This window comes from Salarias fasciatus, unplaced genomic scaffold (assembly GCF_902148845.1).
Source record: "Salarias fasciatus unplaced genomic scaffold, fSalaFa1.1, whole genome shotgun sequence".
In the NCBI taxonomy this organism is placed as follows: Eukaryota; Metazoa; Chordata; class Actinopteri; order Blenniiformes; family Blenniidae; genus Salarias; species Salarias fasciatus.
Genome location: NW_021941234.1, coordinates 223,190 through 247,620, shown reverse-complemented (window position 1 = coordinate 247,620; position 24,431 = coordinate 223,190). Strand labels below are relative to the sequence as shown.

At 42.1% G+C, this 24,431-nt stretch overlaps 4 protein-coding genes across 6 annotated transcripts; 2 read left to right on the top strand and 2 right to left on the bottom strand.

The window, feature by feature from the left end:
- The first annotated feature begins 44 nt into the window (after nucleotides 1-44).
- LOC115384399 (replication factor C subunit 5-like) lies at nucleotides 45-1,418 on the top strand. Its single transcript, XM_030086653.1, has 5 exons — nucleotides 45-143; nucleotides 342-471; nucleotides 552-629; nucleotides 755-809; nucleotides 1,062-1,418. Exons 1-5 carry the CDS (start codon nucleotides 45-47, stop codon nucleotides 1,159-1,161), a joined length of 462 nt encoding a protein of 153 aa, XP_029942513.1. The 3' UTR covers nucleotides 1,162-1,418.
- A 66-nt stretch (nucleotides 1,419-1,484) lies between these two features.
- On the bottom strand, nucleotides 1,485-8,917 carry LOC115384401 (WD repeat and SOCS box-containing protein 2-like). Its single transcript, XM_030086656.1, has 9 exons — nucleotides 8,557-8,917; nucleotides 8,297-8,465; nucleotides 7,213-7,430; nucleotides 6,997-7,128; nucleotides 4,571-4,671; nucleotides 3,983-4,179; nucleotides 3,575-3,664; nucleotides 2,883-2,999; nucleotides 1,485-2,765 (listed from the first exon to the last, which is right to left on the bottom strand). Exons 1-9 carry the CDS (start codon nucleotides 8,594-8,596, stop codon nucleotides 2,552-2,554), a joined length of 1,278 nt encoding a protein of 425 aa, XP_029942516.1. The 5' UTR covers nucleotides 8,597-8,917; the 3' UTR covers nucleotides 1,485-2,551.
- Nucleotides 6,979-23,059, top strand: LOC115384402 (phosphatidylethanolamine-binding protein 1-like). 3 transcript variants are annotated; one of them, XM_030086658.1, is made up of 6 exons: nucleotides 6,979-6,988; nucleotides 13,812-13,819; nucleotides 20,616-20,770; nucleotides 21,689-21,798; nucleotides 21,900-22,000; nucleotides 22,730-23,059. In XM_030086658.1, the coding sequence occupies exons 3-6, from the start codon at nucleotides 20,636-20,638 to the stop codon at nucleotides 22,945-22,947; spliced, it is 564 nt and encodes a 187-aa protein (XP_029942518.1). In that variant the 5' UTR covers nucleotides 6,979-6,988; nucleotides 13,812-13,819; nucleotides 20,616-20,635; the 3' UTR covers nucleotides 22,948-23,059. The 3 variants fall into 3 exon arrangements, with proteins under 3 accessions (XP_029942518.1, XP_029942519.1, XP_029942517.1); XM_030086659.1 differs by lacking the exons at nucleotides 6,979-6,988; nucleotides 13,812-13,819 and adding exons at nucleotides 14,622-14,632; nucleotides 16,430-16,435; XM_030086657.1 differs by lacking the exons at nucleotides 6,979-6,988; nucleotides 13,812-13,819 and having other exon boundaries at nucleotides 20,563-20,770; nucleotides 22,730-23,058.
- LOC115384400 (V-set and immunoglobulin domain-containing protein 10-like) lies at nucleotides 11,167-19,082 on the bottom strand. Its single transcript, XM_030086654.1, has 9 exons — nucleotides 18,783-19,082; nucleotides 18,408-18,680; nucleotides 17,438-17,746; nucleotides 14,641-14,895; nucleotides 13,129-13,413; nucleotides 12,780-12,896; nucleotides 12,622-12,634; nucleotides 11,556-11,698; nucleotides 11,167-11,475 (listed from the first exon to the last, which is right to left on the bottom strand). The coding sequence occupies exons 1-9, from the start codon at nucleotides 18,868-18,870 to the stop codon at nucleotides 11,381-11,383; spliced, it is 1,578 nt and encodes a 525-aa protein (XP_029942514.1). The 5' UTR covers nucleotides 18,871-19,082; the 3' UTR covers nucleotides 11,167-11,380.
- Nucleotides 23,060-24,431: the final 1,372 nt, after the last annotated feature.

The window sequence follows — 24,431 nt, the reverse complement described above, 5'->3', positions numbered from 1 at the left end:
AGTTTCAAAGCCAATATGTCGATGTGTGGCTGTTAATTGAAAAAATGTTTTCCTGCGGCAGCATCGACATAACTCCAGATGGAATGAAGGCCATCGTGACGCTGTCTTCAGGCGATATGAGACGATCGCTCAACATACTGCAGGTATGGCGAATGGCGTTCCAACAAATAGTAGAGGAACCATATTTTCCAGTAAACTCAGAAGAAATGTCTTCTTGAAGCATTCTGAGTCAAACTGTCTGCTCCTGGATTTAATTAGGAGTGATCAGTCGTTGATCTTGTGATGTTTAAGGTGTTTTATTGTGATGAATTCTCAATGGAATCCTCACTGTGTGATTTCAGAGCACCAGCATGGCGTACGAGAAGGTGACGGAGGACACGGTGTACACGTGCACGGGCCACCCGCTGCGCTCAGACATCGCCAACATCCTCGACTGGTGCCTCAACAAGGACTTCACCACGGCGTATAAACGTATCCTTCACCTCGCCGTGACGCCTCTAACATTCCCTGACGCAGGAAGCCGCTTGTGTTCCTGAACGCGTCTGCGACAGAAATCCTTCACCTGAAGACGTTGAAGGGCCTGGCTCTGAACGACATCCTCACTGAGATCCACCTCCTCGTGCACAGAGGTGAGACACTAATGTGGAGCTGAAAGTCTCTGAAGTGTGTCATAAAAACTGATCCGATCAGCGGGAGTGATGATGTTGTGAGTGTGCGAAGCGTTGCAGTGACTGTTTGTTGACGTCTCTTCCAGTGGATTTCCCTCCAGCTGTTCGGATCAGTCTCCTCATCAAGCTGGCTGATGTTGAGTAAGATGATTTCTTCCTGTTAAAATGACTTTGAATACAAAGTGATAAATATAGTGGACGTTATGTTGAGCTCGCTCACTGCTCACCTTTAGTCGAGTTTGGTAATACTACAAAATCATGTGGAAATGAACATTTTTACCAAATTTTAAGTCACTTTTTTAGTGTTGTGGAATGCAATTCTTTTATTCACCGCTTCCTAACATTTCACCAACATGTCTTGTTGACTGAACTTGTTACATTTTGTGTTTGCAGACACCGGCTGGCTTCAGGAACCAGTGAGAAGATCCAGCTGAGCTCCATGGTCGCTGCGTTCCAGGCCGTGAGAGACATCGTGGTCAGCGAGGCTTCTTAAGACACCGGGAATTTTTTCAGAGACTCATGCTGCGCTTCTCCTCTTTGTCCACGGAGAGCTGTAGATCTGAGTGAAATCCAGCACTTCTGCAGAATACGGGGCTGTAACTAGAATTCGGCAGAAAGCAGAAGCCCACTGCCTGGCTGCCCACCACACCGCGAGTACAGTGGAAGAACATCGGGAACAAACGCTGACAGCTATTTGAGTCACCCGCACACAAAGATGTGGAAGGCCAGCATTACAAAAAATAAAAAAGACCCTCAGTCAAAGTATGGACTTCAAAAATAGAAATTTTGGTAATCAGAACCATTCGTGCACATGAGTGTCTTTAAATCTGTTTAATAAAACTTTCTCTACAAGTTGAGTCTCCGTTATCTTCTGTTACAGGTACAGTAGGTAGTGCATGTGCAGTTTCAGGATGATAAACACAGCAATTAAAAATACATACGTGTCTGATATTTACATAATAAATTAATATAAAACTGTGATATTCAAGTCAGATAGTCGTGTTAACATTGAGTTAATGCATCGTATTACAGCAATAGTGCAATAAATGAAACCCTCGGTGAAGGAATGTTGCATCTAAGGTAGATTACATCAAGATATGCACCTCTGTAAGAAAGCAGTAAAGGCATTGATATGAGAGTATTCAGATCAGCCACAACATTAAAACCATCTGAACTGCAGGCCCGTTTTGTAGCTGAAAAAAATGTCCATCAGGAGGGATTGTTGAAGCTTCTTATGCGCCATAATTAGCAATGGAATTGTAGCTTTCACATCTTATTCCTCCGATAATATTGCCTCTCCTGCTTGGCTCTTTCCCTTTTCTCCACAAGAACAGACATAGGACACAGTGATTGGTCGAACACATGAACCAAGCATGGCCGACGTCCACGCACGAAATCTCGTGTTGACGGCGAGCCGGCGAACGGAAGCAGTGAGCTTTAGCTTCTAAATCTGCGAGCAGCAACAAAACCGATTCACTTCTGACTCCCTGTTGTTCTGGTTGTGAGCGAAAGGGACGCCACAGTGGTTTAAATTGCCCATAAACTACTTTCAACCATTCCCCCTAGTGGTGCAGATGTAAACAAGCCCCCCAAATATTAAAAAGTATGTAGGGTTTGCTTTAGTTTCCTTTTAGTCCTTGAGCAGCTCTTGCTATATCCTCTATGGATCGGATTGTTCGGACTGAGATCTGGGACTCGGATTGTTCCCATGAAGAGGTTTACAAAGGTGGTGTGTGTTGCAGTGATTGCCAGGGCCCTCGGTTTCCCAGGATTACTAATTTCACCACTCAGAGGTTTGAAGTTCGGGGTTGATCGGTCATAACAATCACTCAGCAGACGTCAGTAGTTAGATTTTTGTTGTTGTTGTTGTTGTACATTCCGGTTTAACCTTCCCAGTCCTCGTCGTCGGAGGAGCAGCAGGTCTTCAGGCGTTCGGGGATGTTTCTGTAGGTGAGGTACTCCAGGATCCTCTTGGGGAGGGGCAGAGCCTCGATCTGGTGGGTGGAGACCGAGTGGCGCAGGACGGAGCGGCACAGGTGGCACAGGCTGGGCACCATCCGGGGGGCCTTCCAGAACCGCACGTGGCCGTCTCGTGTGCTGCCGGGACAAAAAAGAAAAACACACGCATGGTGAGTCTCTACATGATGGCAAGGAACAGCTCTACAGTGTTACAAAACATCAGAGCAGCCTCCTGAAGCTCGAGCAACTGTTTACCCTGTAGCAACAACGCCCCCTTGTGGATGGTAGTTGCAGCACAGTCCATTGGAGTCTCGGTCCCTCCTGGTCTGCATCACCATGCCTCGCTTTCCTGGCTCCCAGATTCTCAGAGCTCTGCAACAAATGCACAGACATTCATGAAATTAAGCCTACAGAGAGAAACGTTCATTAAAATAATAATAATCACACCAAAATTCTACATGGAAAATCACTTTCAGCTATTTTAAAGTAAAATTCAGTCAAATCTGATGGTATGGCTAAATATTTATTTAATTCTTTGAACCTCGTGATTCTTTTCTGGTCGATGCTGGTTGCTGTATATTGTACCTGGAAACTATTTTCAGCCTAATTTTCTGTTCTTTCACCACAACAGCGGTTTTGATGCACTTCAAACACACTTTCTAACCACAGAGTGTGTTGCTCTTATTCATCTGATCCTGGAGAGTGTCGGGGGGCACTTTGTGTCTCAACAGCTGTCAGCTCCTAATGTACCTACGTGAAGCACCTATCAGTATTACTTGAGTAAATGTCACCGTTTTAAAGCCTCAACAGACAATAAAATTGGTTTAAACAAAACAGGAGGGGATGTTCCCATAAAAGGAGCCTCCAGCAGGAACGTGGCCTCTCTTAGTATTCTGGATATCTTGTTAATTCTTTAAAACTTAATAACAGCGGCAGATTCGACCCACCTGTCATCAGTAACGATGGTCAGGTTCAAACCGTTGGGAGAGAACTGTATTGCTGATATTTGGTTCTGGCCGTAGTCTTCAAAGTAGTCACTGCGAACGAAAGGAAGCACTTGTTAGGAAGGTTTGCGGTTTATACACACTTGCTGTTGTGACACAGTTCACACAGAGGAGATGTGGTGCCAGCACACAGTTTCAGACTGTGTGTCAGATGTCAACAGAGATTGTAACAGAGTGGCCTGTTTATGGTTCACATCATCCTCACCTCACTTCCTGAAGGGAACAATAACAGAAATCCAAATTTTAAGCTTTGTAAAACTTTCTGTTCACTTTCAGTGTTTCAGAAAAATTGTTTTTTTTTTTTTTGCTGAGCATCAAAAACGTGACAGAGGAGTCTGAGACTTCGCTTACGCCAGGGTGGCCAGCTTCTCCGCCGTGTACGGGTCCCACAGGTCGATCCACCAGCTGGATCCGCTGAAGGCGGCCGTGGCGAGCACGGCCCCGTCGGGGGAGAAATCGCAGGAGGAGAGGAGGTACAGGGTCTTATGGGTGCCTCCTGTCAGGTTCCTGATGAAGGTGTACGACCGCAGGCTCCATAGACACACCATCTGATAACGGGAGAAAAACACAGCAGCTGGAGAGTCTTCCCACAGAATACCTCGTGTGATTACAGCAGTGATCCGCCTCAGGGTCAGCAGGACAACCTGAGACATGCTGCCAATCATTAACTGTGATCTTAACAGTCCGATTGCACAACTTGATGTTTTTATGCTTTCTTCCAAAGGAGAACATGTCAAATGAGCAGTTTGCATGCAGGTAACAGAAGCTCCCCGGTGTTTTTATGTTGTATTACCATCAATGGAAAAAGTCTGAAAGCCATTTTCGTATAGGATATAAGTAAAAATAAATAAACATCTAATGTACAATTCATAGAAACAACATCAAGCTGTTCAGGCTTTGCTTTTTATGCAACACAACCTGTGCAGCAATGAAACTCACTCTGTCGAATCTGCCCACGGACGCGATCATGCTGCAGTCAGACGACACGCTGCAGGAGCTGATCCAGTCTTTATGACCAGTGAGCACCTGCACCTTCTTCCCTGAAACACACACACACACACACACTTACAGATGTATGGATGCAAACCAGTTTCCTCCAGGCCTTCTGCTCTGCAGGTCTTTTTTTTAGATTTTCAGCTTCACTCAGCGAGCTGCAGTTGTGGGAGTTTGCCCGCTGCTCTCTGAACCATGAAGGGCAGCTCTGGGCCCACATCCAAAACCCCTCTGCCCCGTGCTGCGTTCAAGTGTCAGGAGAACTCCACAAAAGGCATCTTAAAGGATCAAACAGAGGAACGGACATGCTCGGAGCAGCCCCGCCTGTCTAACAGGCCTTTTGTTGATGTTATAATTCCTGCTGCTGTTCTGATTCCTTTGAACATTTCAGAAGCTCCGAGTTCTCTGATGGTAAAAAGAAATCACAGTAATAAGCACACAACTCTACCGCTTCAGTCCTGTCGCCTCGCATACATCAATCTGTTAATCAGTGCTGGTGTCTACACAAAACAAAGCAGACCAGAATAACAGCTTTAGATGTCTCCCTGCTTCAAGTGAGAAGTGAGATAAGCCCCAGAACCAGCACTGGACATAATGCTGAAATGCTGATCATTCCAAATATGCAGATCCTGTGGAAAATGTTATTCCCAGGATCATCCCACATTTCCTTCATACTTTAAACAAATAAGGTCAAAACTAACAACTGATGGTTTGGGAAAAAAACAAGTGGGGCTCATTCTTTCTTTTGTAAGTCATTTAAGCATGTTTCATTCTGAACAGTTGAATGTCTTTGCCAGAGTCACGCATCTGCTGAAATTTAAACGAAAAGAAAACACTCACTAAGTGGATATTAAACGACAACAAACCTTTGTCTGATGTATCATTAGCGGACAGTTTACATGTCTAGGAGCTGGAAACAACAGTTATTATTCAAAATGCATATTAACCATGTGTGTCTGTGTCAATTTAAAGAAAAAAAAAGACCTCTGAGAAAACAAAGAGCAAGGTTCAATGATTAAATGCACCAAATGTCAATTCATAGTGTGCATCTCACCATATCTATGAAGACATCAAACAGGAGTTTCTCATCTGCCCTTTCAACTCATTTAATTTAAAGTTATCCACATGCCACTTCTGAACCTTCTGTCTCCCCAATCTGCTCAAAATGCAAATCAGCTGAGGCAACCCAGGGCCACCTCTTACAGTTTTATCCCAAATTAAACCAGTTTTGTTCCGATACATTTAAACGTTTTTCTGAAGCCCACGTTCTGCAATTCTCGGTGGCATCAAACACTTTCCTATGCTCACCAGTCTGCACCATAAAACTATATAATATGATCACTGCAAAAAGGAACATCTCGACTCAGTGGAGGGTGACGAGGCGCCCTCTCCTAAGACCCAGTTCTCAGAGCTTATCAAGCTCTGGAAAGGAAATGACAATGTCTCTTTCAGCTCTGCAACATTTGATAAGATGTGATAAATATTCTTGCTATATTTGTCAAGAATGATCTAACAGTAATAGTTGTGTTTCAATTACATTTCTCTCTGTCAACATAACTTTAAGTTTCTGATTTTTAAATAATACCAGGTATGATCTGAATATCGATGCATGTATTGCTTCTCAGAAGTTTTTTTTTTCCCCTTATTTTTGCTTTTCTGTCTGTTCATCAATATTGTGCGATTGCTCATGAACACTTGTTAAGTCTTGAGCTGTTCTTAACACAGTATACTTAATGTTCCGTTTTACATATTGAAAATTCAGGAATAATTTGAATAAATAGAAACCTTCATAATTACTTGTTGAAATGAGAGAGAGAGAGGGAGCGTCCTCTCTGTGAGGCCATGTGGTGGTTTGGACCTGTTCCTTTGTGTGAAGCGATGAAGCCACTGAAAGCAGACTCTCGGCCCAGTCAATACCAGCACAGTGTGAAAATCTGTTTACAAGCCCTTGAGAGTTGTTAGGTGATATATTGCTGTCTGCATCCAATGTTCTCGAGCTGCATTCAAGGACAGGCTGACTTCTGACACTTCAGCCGGCCGCATTATAACCACAGCGGTTGTGCAAAGCAGGCAGTGAACGCGAGTACGACTGAAACATGTGCATCTGAAGTGTTAATCAGTAGCAGGTAATACAACTCTGGAGAAATATTACAAAACCTCATTGCAGAAGCCAAATCAAGCTGTGAGTGGAGTCGACCCTGAATGTAAAACGCTGCTGCGTAACACGCACCATTTGCTGATGAATCAGCATGTTTGCAGTAAATCTGTACAAGGAAAACACCGGAGTTACATCAGTGATGAGTGTTTGCAAACACCACGAATATTGATGTTAAGACTCCTGATTAGGTTCCAGACTTTAAAACTGTGCGTACCTTTATGAGCAAGATCCCAAATCCTCAGAGTCTTATCACGAGAGGATGATATGAGCGTGAGCGTCCCGTTCTGGGGGAACACAAGGTCTCTCACCACGCCTTCATGGCCGTGCAGATCCAAAATAGCATCACCTGATCAGGGACAAATAACACTGTTTACACATCAGTGTCCTCTTCTGCACTCAAGAGAGTCCTCATGAGGAGCAGGCGCCTGACCTGTCAACACGTTCCACACTTTGATCACCCCGTTCTCCAAGCCGGTGGCCAGAAGCAGGATGTTGCGCCCTCTGGATGACGCTTTAGCTGGACGTGGTGCAGCCGCCTTCGCCACCGCAGCAGATTTTGGAGGTCTGGGTCCGAAGGCGAGCCCCCACACCGGGTGACCACAACTGAAGCTCTTGTCCCCTCGGTCAATCTCTCCGTTCTGATTGTCTCTGTGGGCGAGAGAGAGCCGAGAGTGTACAGATGAACACAAAAACCTGGACGTAGGCGGTGTGAAGCTGCATGAAACAGTTCCCGGAAAACTGCAACTGCAGCTCATCTAACCAGTGGCACAGCTGGAATTGTGTGCTTTAGTTTAGCTGTTGGTTTTATCTGTTTATTCATGTTCTTCCAATGACAGCTTCACAAAAACAAACACTTCACAACTCAACACTTTTAAAGCTCCACACAAAATTTACTGAGCATTCACACTCGGCACTGAATGTGCATCACATTATTTTTGCTTGCTTACATTGTATTTCTTTACAATTTTTTTAAACATAAATCAGGAAGCCTTTCCATGGTGCTGTTTATTACATAATTAGATGAATCACCTGTGACACATACACACACACAAAAAAAAAAAAAAACACTGACACTGCATGTGAGGTTGGGTGAAAGGCAGAAAAAAGGGAACAAACCCAATTGCTCTACCCATGAAAACTTTTGGAATTGAGTCTTAACCGACAGATTCTTTCAAATTATATTACAAAAAATTAAAACTTGATAAACAGTAACGTTGGGTAACTCCTCTTCATTTCAAATGACATTACATAATTTAAACTGATAAACAGTAACGTTGGGTGACTCTTCATTCTGGAATGTTAATAGAACATTTCAAATTCTAATTTTATTCTAGCTGTTTTCCACCTCCTCTCATTTTCTTGACCTAGCTTGATAAAAGGAAAACGTGTTTAAGCGTGGTGTGGAAAAGTTGTCCCCACAGGATTACAGGATTACTGAAGCCCGTGTGAACGAGGCGTCCCTGAACGCCCCATGTGGGCATCGAACCCACACAGGTGGTGAACCTTCAACCTACTCGGAGTCAAGCGGCCAGGCGACCACCCACACGATCCCGTGTCCCATCGACCAGGCGAACCACGCTCCGTCCGGGGAGAAGTCCACGCTCCAGGTCTCACATCCCGCCCGGTCCACCAGGGACGGGGGGCGCCTGGTCTTCAGCTCCAACAGGAGAGCCGGGTCGGACGCTGCGGAGGGGAGGATGGGAAGACGACGTGAAAGCGGGTCGACCCCTCCGGCGGTCTCCCTCCTCCACACACCCACAAACATGTCACTTACACTTGGACTGGAGCTCCGCGTTGTTTTCCGTGGAGCACATAGTTTCCCCTCTTCACATGCTCCGCTCTAGGACCGCTTCGGTGGGCTGCTGCTCGCTGCTCGGCGGCGCTGGTCCATGTAGAGCCGGGATGGGGCGCCGAGTGTCCGCGGAGGGCTGCTGCCCCGCTCCGGTTTCCGGTTGACAGGACGTCGCTCGGATACCGAGTGTTCCGCGGAGGGCTGCTCCTCTCCGCCTGACAGATACTGAATGTCCCGCTGGTCTCACGCCCAGACAGGACTGCTCCTCCCCGCTTGACAGACACGGAATGTTCCGCTGGCTTCCCGTCCTCTGACTCACTTTGGACCGTCGAACGCGGCGTTGCTCAACGTCCTCACGTTCTTCTCGCATTACGTAAGCGTTAGCCACGCCCCCACGCACGTTCCAATACATGTTGACAAAACAACAACTCCACGCTGATTAAAGTTCACATATTATTCCCCTTTCCTTCGTGTCCTCATAAACTATTAGCAACACTTTATATACTAAACAACCCAAAAATGCATATTATAAAGAATGATTTTCACTCCGGTGCGTCAGCTGTATGTCTCTTTTAATGCAAATTACCAAGTGCTTGTCACGCCCTTCTTTTCATGTTGGAGTTCCACGTTCCCACAGCAACCAGAATGTTTCCATAATTAAATATGGCAGCAGTCAACAAAAATAATCTGTGCAGACCTGCCAACATGTTTAACCCAGAACCGAGAGAGGCTGTAATGTACTGTCATGCAGAAAATATTTACCAAGCTTTTGATCATCACAGTGAAACATGCTGCTAATTCAACACATCAAGACTTCACTCTGTCCAGATTTCTCTTCCTCAGAAACCAGAGAATGTAACTTTGAGCTGTTCCCCCTCTGTCTTGTATATTTTTGCTCATTATGAAGGTCTTCTTATCGAAAGGCAGAGCGAGCAACTATTTTCCCAAAGGGCCACATGACAAGATTACCTGTTTATTGCTGAGACAGATTGACTTGAAGTTGACTCAATAAGAATTATTTATTGACAAAAAAACATTTGTTGACATGACTTTTGTGATCCAGTGTCTCTTATATTTATTTCCCAGTTGCTCATGTTCAGTGCAGGACGCATTTATAAAACCATAACTTAGTTGTTGAAAATTCACTAGAAAAACATACATTTTTCAGTTTATTCAAATTCGAGTATCATTATTCACCATTCCTATTACGTTTTTTGTATAATGCTACTTGTTTGTTAGAGGGAATCAATCTGAAAATACAGTGAATATTGTTGACTTTTAATTTTTTTGTGAAATTTACATTAAAGATTTTCTCCCAGGAAATGATAAAGCATTTCTATTCTATTCTATTAATATGGAAAAATATAACATTAAAAAAAAATAGTAGAAATGAAATGATAAAATAACCCTCAGTTTAGGTTTTAAATTTTATCACTGGGTAAAAAACATGTTAAACAAATTTAAGCTGTAAGTTGTGGTATAATTACTTTTGGATGTAATTTCACTTTGGGGGGAAATGAAGGGAAATGTCAGGAGAGGGAGGGCTGGGAGTAAACTGTCAAACAGTTACAGGTCTGCTGATGCAACCCAACTCAACAACACAACCTGGATTTTTTTTATTTAAACGCCACTTACATTTATGCTGTTCATCACAAATAAAAAAAAACAATTTCCTAAATTATTTTGTCTTCACACACAGAAATACATTCATTTGCACATTTCTAGAGAGAAAATAGGAATGTCAGCAGTGTTACAGTTGTCAGTTACTGGTGTCATTAACACTTGAAGCAGCTGTGAGGTGGAGTGATAAAACTGGGAAGAGTCCTGCTGCTGATACAACACTCATAAAATGTGTCCTGCCCAAACAGATTCTCCTGTTGGAGTGAAAACTGTTACATAATATTCTACAAATTAAATAAGAGGCAGCAGAAATGTCGATTTGAATGAAAACATTGTTTTAGAACATTTTAAAGCTTTTATTTAATGCCGTCTTTAGTTCAGATTAAATGATCAAAACAATTTATTCATTATGTTACTCCATTTTTATTTTCATAACATTGTAAAGAGATGATAAATTATTAGGTTGATCTCAGTTTAAAGTTTTTCAGGCCTGTAAACATTCTATGTCTTAATTTGGTTTGGTTTCTAACTAATGGCCTTCAAATGTATTATTTGCATATTCCTACTGAATAGAGGCATGGCCAGAAAATTCCAGTGATTAAAATGAGCTAGTGTTTTATACAGTCATATCTGCTGTTCCATCTGACGTGAGGTGGTGGATTGAGGACATGTTGCATAGAAATACCTTTCATTATAAACATGATTCTAAAAGATAATTTGTTAAGCGGCTCTAGCGTCCAGTTGTGGTGACCCGCATGTGACGTAAGCCTGAATTGATTCAGGTCATCTCATCTGTGACTCAGTTTGTAACGTGACGCGATGCAGGTGAACACTGAACCGACTCCACCACATTTTTTTTCTCTGGTTTCAGCACAGGAGAACACAAAGTCACATTCCACACAGTGACTTCACGTACACAGCATGTTCAGCACAAAAAGGACAGTTAAAGAACAGGCAATCAAATCCCATGACTCTTGTTTCATCAAACACATTTACTGCACAAATCACACTTTTAAAACTGTACAAGTGAATCATAGAAATAAGTACAAAAATTCAAAAATCTGTTAAAAAAAACAGCAAATTAAGATATTTTTTAAAACAAATCTTCCACCATTTTTTTCCACATTCTCACTGGGGGTGAATTGTATTTACTTGGATTCAAATAATCTAAAAATATCCCCAAAACCTAAAATGTTACAAGATCTTCTGGTTCTTGTGTCTGCACAGTGTCCTCCTGCTGCTGTGGGCTCGTGTCGGCTGTTTCTGCATCCTCCTGATCACCTGGAGGAGCGATGCCTTCATGTCAGACCAACATTTTCACACCGTAAAATGTGCTGCGGACGGCCTCGGCGGGGTCCTACTTGATGGTATCCGATGTATCTGGACGAGCGTCGTGTGGTTCCCGTTGGTTAACGGGGGCAGTTGGGGAACGGTGTCCTGAAAGACCTGCTCGTCATCCGACTCCACCAGACTCAGCACGTCGCCTCTGTCGTCGTTCACGTGCCTGACAAGGGAGAAGGATTCGGACGTTATAGGGAGTCAGGCTGTAGGACGATAAAGAGCCAAGGCCTCTTTACACTGAAGGACATCAACAAATCCTTAGCAGGCAGAACTCTTAAGTTAATAAATAGGGAACAAAAATGTGTTGCACTTGAAGGTCAAAGTGAGCTTGTTATCAATTTGTCATCCACATTACTGTCAACACCATCCTGGTGGTTCCATCACTAACTCAGCTGGTCCAAACTGAGCCATTCCTCACTATTGGTACATAGTTAAGAGTGTGAATGTGTCTGCAAATGTGAAGGTGGTAAATTTGCATTCAACAGAAGTCAGTGGAGATCTATGGGAGAGACTCAGGTTATCTGACATTGGAACAACTGTGTACCAAACTAGAAAAGCTCCTTCATGTTTTTATACGCGTATTTACTATAAATTAATGATGTTAAAATCCACATGCAAAGAAAATCAAGACTTTTCTCAGGCTAGTTGGGTGTTTCTAATTCAAAACGTTGTAATTCTGTCTTTCTAGTATGAAATCATTTTGAAGTAAATCTCATTTTAATTTAAATTTGTCTGAATTACATTATCAATCACATTTACAGAAATGTGCTTCAAATCATTTATTAATAGTTTTGAGTGCCATATATGGCTTTCTATTTTTGTTTTTACTCAAAAACCAAATAAAATATACCATGCTAAGAACAAATCCCCATGACCCCCAGATGTTTCTTGCTGCTATGTCGCCCATTCAAAACCACTGGTCTTCAGAAAAGGACCAAAATGTCACTTAATGTACTTGTTTCTGCTGGAAAAGTTCAATTGTGTATGAAACTGCAGCAATTTTGTGTTTGTAGTCTAACTTCTAGGTATTCAGTCATTTAATGAAAAGGTAAGAGTGTTTCAGAAAAGTAACTGTGTGAAACTCACCCAAAGCCACCTCCTGAAAAAAAGGGAGAAAAAGTATCTTTTGTTAACTTTTACATGTTGAACACTTCTTACATTGAATAATAAAATACACAGCATGCACAATTTAATGAGCTTAAACAGTAAATTCTGTGCTTCAGTTACGAAGAAGACATAGTTACCGAGGCAGATTCGGTGCCGGCTGCCATACAGCGTCTTCGCCACGACGGCAGTCGATCCCACAATGAGTGTGGCTATGAAAACGCCGATGATGGCTCCTGTGTAGGCGGACGAGGCCTCTGAGAGCACGAGAGATAAGAGGACAATGTCAGGAAGAAGAAGAAGAAGAAGAAGAAGAAGGAGAAGATGAAGAAGAAGGAGAAAGGGTGGTGCAGCAGGTTTATCAGCATTCCAGTGATGGAGTCCAGACATGTGGGGACTGGTCCTTCGCTTCCATTCACATTTCAAGAGAAGTTTTCAGGTTCTCTCTCTAAACCCTTTAGAAAAATGCCCCTGATGATCTGAACTCACTCCTCACGGTGAGGTAGACCTCCAGCTCGCGCACAGTCACCGGGTTCTCGCTGCGGCAGAAATAGACGCCTTCGTCGTCCTTGCTGACGTTGAGGATGGTCAGCTTGAGCTCGGGTCCGTCCTCCGACAACATGTACTTGGTCCCGGCGACGATGAGGTCCTGCTGAAGCCCCTTCCTCCAGGTGGTGTTGGCGGGAGGCAGGGAGGTTTTCTCGATGCAGGTTAGCGTGACGCTGGAGTCCTCCAGAGCCGCGGCCAGAGGATCGCCTTCAGGGTACGGAGCCTCTGGAAAAGAGACGGACAACCAGTGGTGATTATTTGTTCCAATAAACTTTGCATTGAGGCTCCAAACAATGATTGTTGACTCAAACCATATACTGCTCATATAATAAACTGAGGGAAGAGGGTGTAAATCAGGGGTGTGGTTTTGATCCAACGTGTATGCAACTGCTCTAATATTAAATAATGAAGCGAAATAGGATCTGTCTTATGTGGAAACTTCCTGTCTGGCTCGATCTCCTCTCTGCAATTTGACCCGACTTCATTGACATTTACAGATATACGATCAGATCTCCAATTGACTCAACCACACTTGGCTTGTTCAAAATACACACTGGGCAAAAACCTTAGTAAAAACACAACTCTGTAGAGTCGATGTCTAGAGCGCTCATTCCAGGCAAAAGAAACAAAGGTGCATGCTCCATTGAAGAGAAACAGCACTTCATGTAGATACGAAGAGTTCAGTTCAACCTGAACAGTAAAGATTACACATTAAAAAATAAAAACACTCAGTTCGTCAGTTAGATCTTCCGAAATCTGACAAGCTGGGCCTTTAGGCTGTGTTGAATATCAGATGTGTGTGTCACACTTTATATTGTGGGTTTCATAAGTCCAATAAAAATCTCTTAAGATAACAGCAACTAATGCACGCCGCCTTACGTCATCCCATTGTTTGAGGAAGGCCAGGGTATGGAGATAACCTTTAGATTGTGGAGTGATTCAGAACACTGTCAACCATGGCCGTGTGCATTCAAGGAACACCTCAAAAAGAAAATCACATCAGTCGTGAACGTCCAGAAAGGCCTTCAGAACTCCCTTATTCTCACAGAGCAGGTGAGTTAAGACTCTTTCTCCAGAAAGATGCACCCAGACTTCATTCTTCAAAGATGAAACATGGCAGATTATTTACACTGTGACTGCATTTCATGACAGGAAGGAGCTGTTAACAGACTGATAACTGAGTAAACTATGCATCACTCAATTTGTAGTCCTACTCCTCCCAAACATATTTTCTCACATAGCTCACACTGATCATGAATGTATGGCTGTCTTGTCCCAAGGCTGAGGTCTGGGACCCATCAGTTCTGTCTCTATTGAAAACTGAGGCCGAGGAGACACTGTCAACAAGTCTGAGAGAGGCTCAGGGGCCTCCAAAGTGGAAAGTCCATGAAAGATTCAGAGGCTGCAGATCTCAGGACGGTTACGAGGCTCATTTAACAGCGACGTGCTTACTTAAGGTAAAGCCACACGACTTCTCTGCCCCCGGGCTGAGCAGCTGGTGCTGGGCCGTGCACTTCACCGTCTTCCCTTCGGACAGCGAAGCTCGGTTCAGAGTCACCGTCAGGCTGTCCGTCTCCTGGAAGACGCCGTTGTCCCCCCAGCGGAGCTTCGGGGGCGGATAGGCTCCGAACCAGGTGCAGCTGAACTGGATTTCTGAGGAGTTGCTTGCAGGCGTCCACATGCAGTCGGGGTGTCTGTCTGGGACGTCTAGGTGAGACAAAAACAAAAGTCAGGGATAAAAAAAAAAAAACTCCAGGAAACGTGTAATTTGACTATTAATCATACATAATACAAACTACCAGTGATGAGACTGGCTAGTAGTGCTTCCAGGTGTCCTCTGTTTTCTGATTTATCTGGAGAAATTTCGAAAGACTTAAGGTCTGATTGGTCCTGCAGTTTTTTTCTGATCAGTTCAGTTTTAATTAGTTGTTCGAATGGATGAAAATTCTATTAAATGTCAGGATTAACAGAGGAATAGTCATTTCAACATGACAGTAAGGCAGGATCTCAAGGCTGAGTATCTACAGCACAGAATCTGGCCACACACGAATATAACACAACACGCTTGTTCCTGGAAAATTTTGGCTTTGCTGTTACACAATGGCAGGAAGCAGATAAGTGTCGTCCGGTTTTGCAGATACTTTCTGCAAGATAATAAAAATGAAATTGGGAGATTTTTTTTTTTTTTTGTTGTAAAGTAAACCAAACTGTGATGCTAAAACTAGTTATTTAGAAGCTTTTTGTGCACTATTTTAGTCACAACGGTAGTCACTGAGTTACACTGCAGCCAGTGAGGAAGCAGTCTGTGTTCATTCATTTCATAATGAATTTACTTCAAAGGGTTCAGAAAAGATCAAGGTGCTACAAAGAAAATGCCTGAATAATTTAAGCTTCAAGTCATGATGTTTGAATTAACTGTTGCTACTCACAAGGTCTTTACTTGTTTTTTTCTTTCAATTGTCTCCCATACTTTTTGAAACATCAGTGGAAATGAAACCATTTACAGTAATCCGAACTGTGTGTTCAAGCCTAAAACCTACAGTGCATGTAAAGGGAAAAGCTTACTCAAACTTACTTCCATACAGCAGGAAGTTAGTCTAAAAAAAAAAAAAAAATCTGAATGTGTTGCGACATCAAGAAGTCAATTCAGTTCACTGTTGCCAACCTCCTGATCACAAAGATAATGTTATTTCCTCCATCAGATAGATTTTACAATATACACAGTTTTAATTTAATGCATTCAACCCAAAAGTGTCTCCCTATTGAAATTAAGATAGATTGGATTTTGATTCAAAGGGTTTTGAACTTAGAAGAATTTTTTATTTTTTTTTTTTTTTATGAAAAGGAGGTTGTGGTTTAAGTAAGTGTGAATGATACACTGAAAACTCATGTGTCAGAAAGTGTATCTGCTCAGGACTCATAACAAAGATCGTCTTCTTGGTGGGAATTATAACACCCAGGAAACTGACACCGCGTCACTCCGCCTCTCCGGCCACCTGTCCTCCTCCACAGTGTGATCTTCTTCTTATTATCTCTTCTTTGAAGTAATAAGGCCACATCAAACAACTAGAATTATAAAGCCGTTTGAGTCATTTTCACTCAGTTCTGCTCAGCATGAATTTATCTCCTCTTAAAAACCCTCATGAACCATTGTTTCTGATTTGCACCAGTCAAGTTCTCTCTCTCCGTTTCCTTTGTTTAGACTGGTGATGGTGATTCAAACTGTGACCTTAAAACTGAGAGAAAGGTTCGCCCACGATCATGAACTGTGAACACCCAAAAGATCACGCCGCCACCTTAATATCAAAGCAGCACTGGTGTCTTATGTGTATTATGTACAACTCAACCAGTAAAGGCATCTTCTGTGATACAGTTATAAGTAAATATTAAATGACATGTTCAGGAAGTGATCTGTAAAAGGTTTATGCTGAATTAACATTAAAATAATTAAATTATCCACTGTTAGAGACACTGTATCTTTGTTTCTGACTTAATGAATGAATCTGGGAATGAATGAGTGAATGAATATGGGTGAATGAATGAATCTGTGTGCAAAAATATAGGATCCTGTGAATGTGAATGAATTAATTATGTAATGAATAAATAAATAAATGCTTTAATACATTTGTGCAAATAAATGAATGTGCATACAAAAAAATATGAATCTGTGAATGCAACTCAATTAATTAATTAATCTGTGTGCATTTGAGAGGATGAAAGGATTAGAAAATGAACAATGAATAAATTGATGCACTAATGAATCGGTGTGAAAAAAAAATTAATGAACTTGTGTGCATGAATATAAACGTCAGCAAGTGTAACTGAATGAATAAATTACTGAATCTGCATGTGGACACATAAATATATGACTCTGAGTGTGAATGAACGAATGAACGAATGAATGAATGTAAATCCAATAGCTCTTGAACAATTTCTTTTTTTTATCAAAGTGTTCTAACTGAAATTATAAGCATTGCATGATGTATTGTGTGATGTTGATGCATTGTGATAGTGATATAACTCATTCCCTCCAGAAATCAGGGCTCTTATGATCATTACAATAAACACATTTTGTGATTCTGAAGACAAAAAAATAAAAATAAACCTATCAGTATTTTTTGGACTGTTTACACAGTAATAACCACATATATGAGATCCTAATGCTACTGTGGCAAAGGTGCTATAAAATCATACCTGTAGCTAGCTAAATATAGCCTGAAAAGTTTTTCACTTTGTTTGTGGTACTCACAGTAGACCAGCAGCAGCTTGCTGTCATTGGCTCTCTGATGAGAGATGTTGTTGTGAGCCCGGCAGCTGTAGACTCCCTGATGTCCGGGTTGGATGTTTTCTATCCTGAAGGCCAGCGAGGCTCCGGAGGCGGACACCAGCGAGTCGTTGCTGGACGAAGCCCCGCTGAAGGCCAAGGTGAGCTCCTGGGATGGGTAGGAGGAGCCGGAGCAGTTGAAGGAGACGGTGGAGCCCCGAGAAGTGAGGAGCGTCCCGTTGGACAGTGGAGTGACCGAGCCGGTGATGGATATGGACACATCATCAGGGCCACCTGAACAACACACACGACACATAACAACCATGCAATGCTTCATCCAACAGCATCATCTCAATTTGTAATTATATAATTATATAAAAATTCAACTTCATTTTAACTTTTTCACAACTGAAATCTCATGTTCTAGTCCACATGTCACTAGTCCTCAAAGTGTCAACTCAATCATGCACAACCCATTAAGTCAAACCCTATAATAACAGGCAATATCATACTCATTTTGACAAGTATCAATTTGTGGCCATAAAATGGTTTTTCATGGACATGAAATGCTAATCTTTGCTATCTGATTATTATTATTATTTTGTGGCTAGAAGTTCAAATTTTGTGGCCTCAAAGTAGTAGTTTGTAGCCACAATTATACATTTTGTGAATGTAGATTTATATTTTGTGGCCTCAAATTAATATTTCATGGTCTCAAATGACCAATTAGAGGGAAATACTAATTCGAGACCAAGATATACTATTTTATTTTACTATAATTTTTTTTTTGACGCCATGAATTGCTAATATGAGGGAAAGCCTATTTTAACAGCGCAAAATATCAATGCATGGCCTAGGAATACTCATTTGAGGCCATAAAATTGTAATTTCTAAATTTCTGTGTGGCTCAGGAGTGTGTTATGTAGAAGAACCAGACTCGTCAGGATGAACTTACTGGTGACCTGCAGCAGCACCGCCGCCTGGAAGCTGCCGTTGTGCGGCAGCGTGGAGGTGCACAGATAGGAGCCCTCATCCCCGGGATGCACCCCATAGATGTTCAGGCTGCCGTCCGGCAGCACCGACAGCCGCTGCCCGAGGACCAGCTCCCCTCCATCCTTCCTCCACGTCGTGGCGGACGGTGCTGCGTTCCCGGCGGTGTAACACGGAAGCAGGACGATGTCTCCCGGTGAGGCCGTCACCGCCGTTTCGGTGGAGGCTTGACCCGAAACTGCGGGGAGGGAGGAGGGATGAAATGATACTCACCTGTCATATCCGTCCGCCATTAAAAAAAGAAAAGAAAAAGGGAATAAATAAAGTGGAGGAAACTCACCCGTTGCGGATAAGCAGAGCTGCAGAAGCGCTATAAATACCATAATCGTCATGATAACTCTCCTACATGGCTCCCAAGGAATAAACATGAAAAAAAAAAAACCTGTCGGACGAGTTCACCTGCGAGAGGCACACACTGACACGGCCACCTGTCCGCCCATAACACCCACAATAAAAAGAAAAACCCCGCAAAGCGCGGCCTTGGGTTCTGCAGAACACTACAGGGACCCCTCACATGGTCCCGCGCGGTTCTGCGGCACGTTGGGCGAACGCGTTTTGTTTACCTGAGCACATTCATCCGGAAATGTTCAAACCACACCCTGCTCACCTGTTTAAAGGCACAGTAACACACTGTTGTCACCTGTCAGACAGGTCTGACAACTGGAGAGCACGTGGTGCAAATGAAAGCTCACGCTCTGATTTCACAAAATGCTTAAAGTGACATGGACGGATCTAGAGACACGACTTTCTGGGTTTTGATCAGGAGGTGTGAGAAAAGTTACCAAAGGGTAACTGGCTTGTGTTGGCCAAGTGTTCTTTGTGACTTTGTCTTGATTCCTAATAATTGTGAAGCAGAATTCACCAAGAGTTGGACTGTTCACCCAACTAATAGGGAATGAGAGCTGGGTTTTGACATTGTGAGACAGGTTTTTTACCCTATTGATGACGTGATGTTGCAATAGTAATAATAATATTTACAATAAATGATTATCAATGAAATAAAATATGATGTTGTGTTGGAAAAAAAGGGTTGCTTCAAAACTGATACATTGTTACCAATTTCTCAGTCAAGAAAGTTCTAAATGACGTCAGAACCTCATTTGCATATCAAGGTCAAATTAGATGGTGTTTAAAATTGATACATTGTTGCCATCCTCAGTCACAAGACTCTAAGTGACGTCATCATACAGAGAGAAGCAACTGTTTTGTTTTAAAGTGCACCACGTGCCATGACAGAAATACAGCCATAGAGCCCTGATCATAAGCAGCTTTTAAATGGAAGTACATACATCTATTGACATACCTCTATTGTGTTATATTATTCTTTTACAAATATAGGAATATTATAAATCAAATTTGATTGGTGTCTTGTCTCATATTATCACACGGCAACATTTGAATAATTTAGAAATCATGTAGCATTTTCTGTTTGTCATTTATTCTGTCGAGTGTCCATTCATTTCATAGTCATGAATTCAGTTTTAGTGTGTTAGTGGAGCAAGAGAGCTGGAGGGGGTGAGCGCCCCCTTTTGGTCACCTGCAGCCTGGAGTTGTGTTCCCTTCAAGTATAATTCAAAGGATGGGAAAAACCATAATCCATCTTCATAGATACACCAAAGCAAACAAGTGCTTGTAGATTAAGTTTACCTGACGTTACAGCGACAATATTAGAGGTAAAATCTAAAACTTTGTCGTGCATCAATACGTCAAACGTGCAGTTTGTAGATGAACTGTGTTGTTTTGGTTTTATTATTTTTAATCTACCTTAACGTATAGCTTAACTTTTTTGTTGTTATAATCTCGCACACATTTCTATTTCAACCCACCATTCCATTGTTCTTTCAATTGGGTTTTTTTCTGTATTCAACTATTTTAGGCGTACATTGATTTCCTTGTTTGATCTTTATTGCTCTTTATATGTTATTTCATGCATTTTCTTTTTTTTTTTTGGTTCGCCTGTAGAGCGCTTTGATTTACTGTTTCTTTAAAAAAAATGAAAAGGCAGATTGAATGAGCCGCCCCGCGTATATTGGAGCTGTAATATTTCCGGTGCACCGTGAACGCAGCAGCCCCAGCAGCCTCGGTGTGAGTCTCGTGCGTCGGTCCGCTGCAGTCTCCCTCTAAACAGTGAAGATGCCCGCAGACCTGAGTCAGTGGAACGGAGACCTGGCCCTGCAGGACGTGGAGGAGAAGCCAGCCCAACCTCTGACGGTCAAATACGGGTCTGTGGAGATCGACGAGCTCGGCAAAGTGCTCACTCCCACCCAGGTCGGTGACGCAGCTAACCAAGCTAAAGTTAGCGGCGCTCCCGCGTGGATCTTGCTTTATTTTACACTTCCGTGTCCAGAGCGGTGATTCGATGCACGTTTATTTAGACTTTAAGTTGCGTCTTGGTTCGTGCAACTGCTTGCAAACAGTGAATTTCATTATGTGACAGCAACAACGTGTGTGCAGCTGTCACAGCGCTCAAACAGCGCCTCCGACAGGCGGCTGCAGGGTCTGCAGGAGGAGCTGGTATTTATAGGAGCAAATCACTCAAACTTTATTTATAATGATGTGGCAACAGTGTGATACAAATGCATTATATAAACTTTTAAAATGTTCCACTTTCCGTTTGCACAAATTCACAAATATATCAGCAGTCATAAAATATTAATTTTATAAAACATACATTTGTGCATGTGAGTGTTACTATTTAGCCCTTTACTTTAATCCTCTCCACTTATGTTTGATTTGATTTTAATTTTAAGGTATGATTACATTACATTTCTGTGCTGTAAAAGTAGGTCAAATTTGAATATCAATGTGAATTTTTTTTTTGCTGATTTAGAATTACAATGGTTGTATAATGTTAACTATGCTGACTTAAATTCCATAGAAGAAAGAGTGAACACAAACACTCAAAAAAAACTTGTCTACTGTAAAGGCACTCACAACTTACCTCCCTGTGTTTATAGTGAACATTATGCCGAAAACAATAAAGCTCAGGTTAGATTCTTGGATTAGGCTGTTGAACATATGAAAATGTTTCAGTTATTTCAGAGGAAAAAGTTAATTTTGCAGAATAAAGGTACGGAAAGTGTTTGTCATTGTGGGAGTTTTCCTTGTAGCAGTGTGTTGGTGTGTAATATTTGAAGTGAATGTGCTGATTTTAAACCTTTGGATCTGTGTGGCGTTCACTTGCAGGTCCAGAATCGTCCCACCTGCATTGAGTGGGATGGCTGCGACTCCGGAAAGCTGTACACTCTGGCCCTGACCGACCCCGACGCCCCCAGCAGGGCAAAACCCAAGTTCAGGTGGGACCTCACGCGCCACAGCATCGATTTAATTTTCCTATCTTCAAATGAAACCCAACTCCAGTTGTAATGATCGGATTTGTGTTTGCTCCTTTCTGAAGGGAGTGGCACCACTTCCTGGTGGTCAACATGAAGGGGAACGACGTGTCTTCTGGTACCGTCATGTCCGACTACGTGGGCTCTGGTCCGCCCAGTGAAACTGGTAAGAGTTACACCGGCCAGAAATATTAAATACTTACTTTATTTAAAGTTAGGGATCTTGGAAAACTAGCATATATTCGAATGTTGCATCTCCCCAAGGCTTCGCCTAGCTGCTCTGCTGTTTTTCCTGTTTTAGTCCTGCTGTAGATGGCGGATATTTTCCGCTCCTACTTTAAGAACACGCTATGAATTGCTTCCCATCGGGTCATAAAGATCATTTTAACCAGTATTTAAAAAAATGTATCTAATTCAGATGGCCAGCCCTAGCTTAAAAAGTAGTGAACGAAACTACTAAACTGTATAGATGTGAGCACTGCCACCACCTGGTGGTAGAGAGTAGTATTACAAGACTTAATTTTGCTGGCTGTATTTTTGCAGTTTGTTTAAAATGATGTAAATTCTGCTGATTTAAAATGTCTTTGTAACAAGTTTCACACATTCATGAATTTATAATAAACATTTAAAATACAGTGTATAAAAAAAACAGTTGCCTTCGTGGCTGTGTGTGTGTGTGTGTGTGTGTGTGTGTGTGTGTGTGTGTGTGTGTGTGTGTGTGTGTGTGTGTGTGTGTGTGTGTGTGTGTGTGTGTGTGTGTGTGTGTGTGTGTGTGTGTGTGTGTGTGTGTGTGTGTGTGTGTGTGTGTGTGTGTTCTCCCTGCAGTCTGACTGGTGTTTTCCTCCTGTGGTGCACTGCAGCATTTACCACCCTCACTGTTGCCCCCCCACCCCAGGTCTCCACAGGTACGTGTGGCTGGTGTACGAGCAGCCGGGCAGCCTCTCCTGCTCCGAGCCCAAACTCACAAACCGCTCCGGAGACGGCCGCGGCAAATTCCAGATCCAGAGCTTCAGGAAGAAGTACGGCCTGGGGGCCCCAGTGGCGGGGACCTGCTACCAGGCCGAATGGGACGACTATGTGCCCAAACTGTACGAGCAGCTGGCGGGAAAATAGAACACAACGCAGAAAGACTTAATCCTTAATCATCCAGGAAGGGTTTTTTTTTTTTTTTTCATGTGCCATTAAACGTGCTGTTTGTTTTCTGCCCAGGCAGAAAATCAATTGAATCTGCAATAAACCCATTTCAGCAATCTGTGTTTGTTATGAAACTCATTCCTGCATCCTTCTGAACAAGCTCACCTGAATCCTGTTGAGACAAATGTCAGAAATAATTAGATGACTCTGTCCCATTATTATCGAAATGATTAGAGGAGGTGAGTTATATTTAACAACTCATTTGGATGATGGAAGGAGGAGGGCTGCACACATCAGGAACCATCTCTACTGCTTTTTCTCTGAATCTGCAGAGCTGCAGCAATTTCTGAGTGTTGTACTGTAGCCTCACTGAGTTCACCAACATCCACATGGTTCAGGGAGGAAATCTGATAAATTAATTCACACTTTACTGACCTGAGCTCAGATTACAGCAGAGCTCGAAGTAAAATTAGCATAGAGGATAAAATTATCCTCCATGCTAATTTTATTAACCTTTTATCAAGTAAATGACCATATGTTTAAACTGAGAATTGTAGAAACTCATAATTTATTCCATGTAATAAAGCCAGTGATGTTCTAACTTGTGAATATTTTAAAATAGTCAAATTTGACAATTGAAAGTGCTACATAGTATACACCCAAAAAATGGCTATGACATCCATAATGTCTATTGAGAGGCAAATTGCACAAAATTCGCAAAAAAAAAAATTGTATTATGTAGAAAGTATTATTGTTTGTATTGTTTTTCTTAACAATCAATGTAATAACTGACATTGGCAAAATCTTAATTTGACTTAAACATTTTACCACAGCGATGGAAACCAATTACATTATTGGCTTCATTGTGTTTAAAATGGTTACACTGTAAACTTCTCATAGTAACACAAATGCTTCTGTGTTTTCACGTTTTGACACTATATGTTCAATAAAATGTAAATTAAATTTGGCAAGTTGCAGCATGTTCCTTTTCATGCTTAAATGAAAGATTGAGACCTGTACGTCATTTTCTACATGTATCATACTCAACCGTATCTTTTCCATCAAAAGATTTAAAACTCAGTTCTCATACGAATTGGGAACTATAAGGATTTTTCTCTGTTGTTGTGTGCAGTAAACATGACAACATGATTTTGTGTGATGAGCACTTTATTTACAAATATAATTAAAAGCTCTGACAGATTCATGCTTTCTTTTAACCTGGAAAAAAAAATTAAAGTGCATGCAATAATAGAGCGTCATACTGGTCTGGTTCATAAGAAAAGCAAAAGGAGAAGAAAAAAAAAGAGAAATTAAAAGAAAATCCCACTGATAGATGACTGCACCTTTAAGACAGGATTAAAGGGGGGGAGAACAAAAAAAAGAAAAAGCGCATTTAAAAATCTTTCTTCTGATTTGAGTGACAGTTAAAATACAATACGAAAATAAGTAAAAGCTCTCCATAA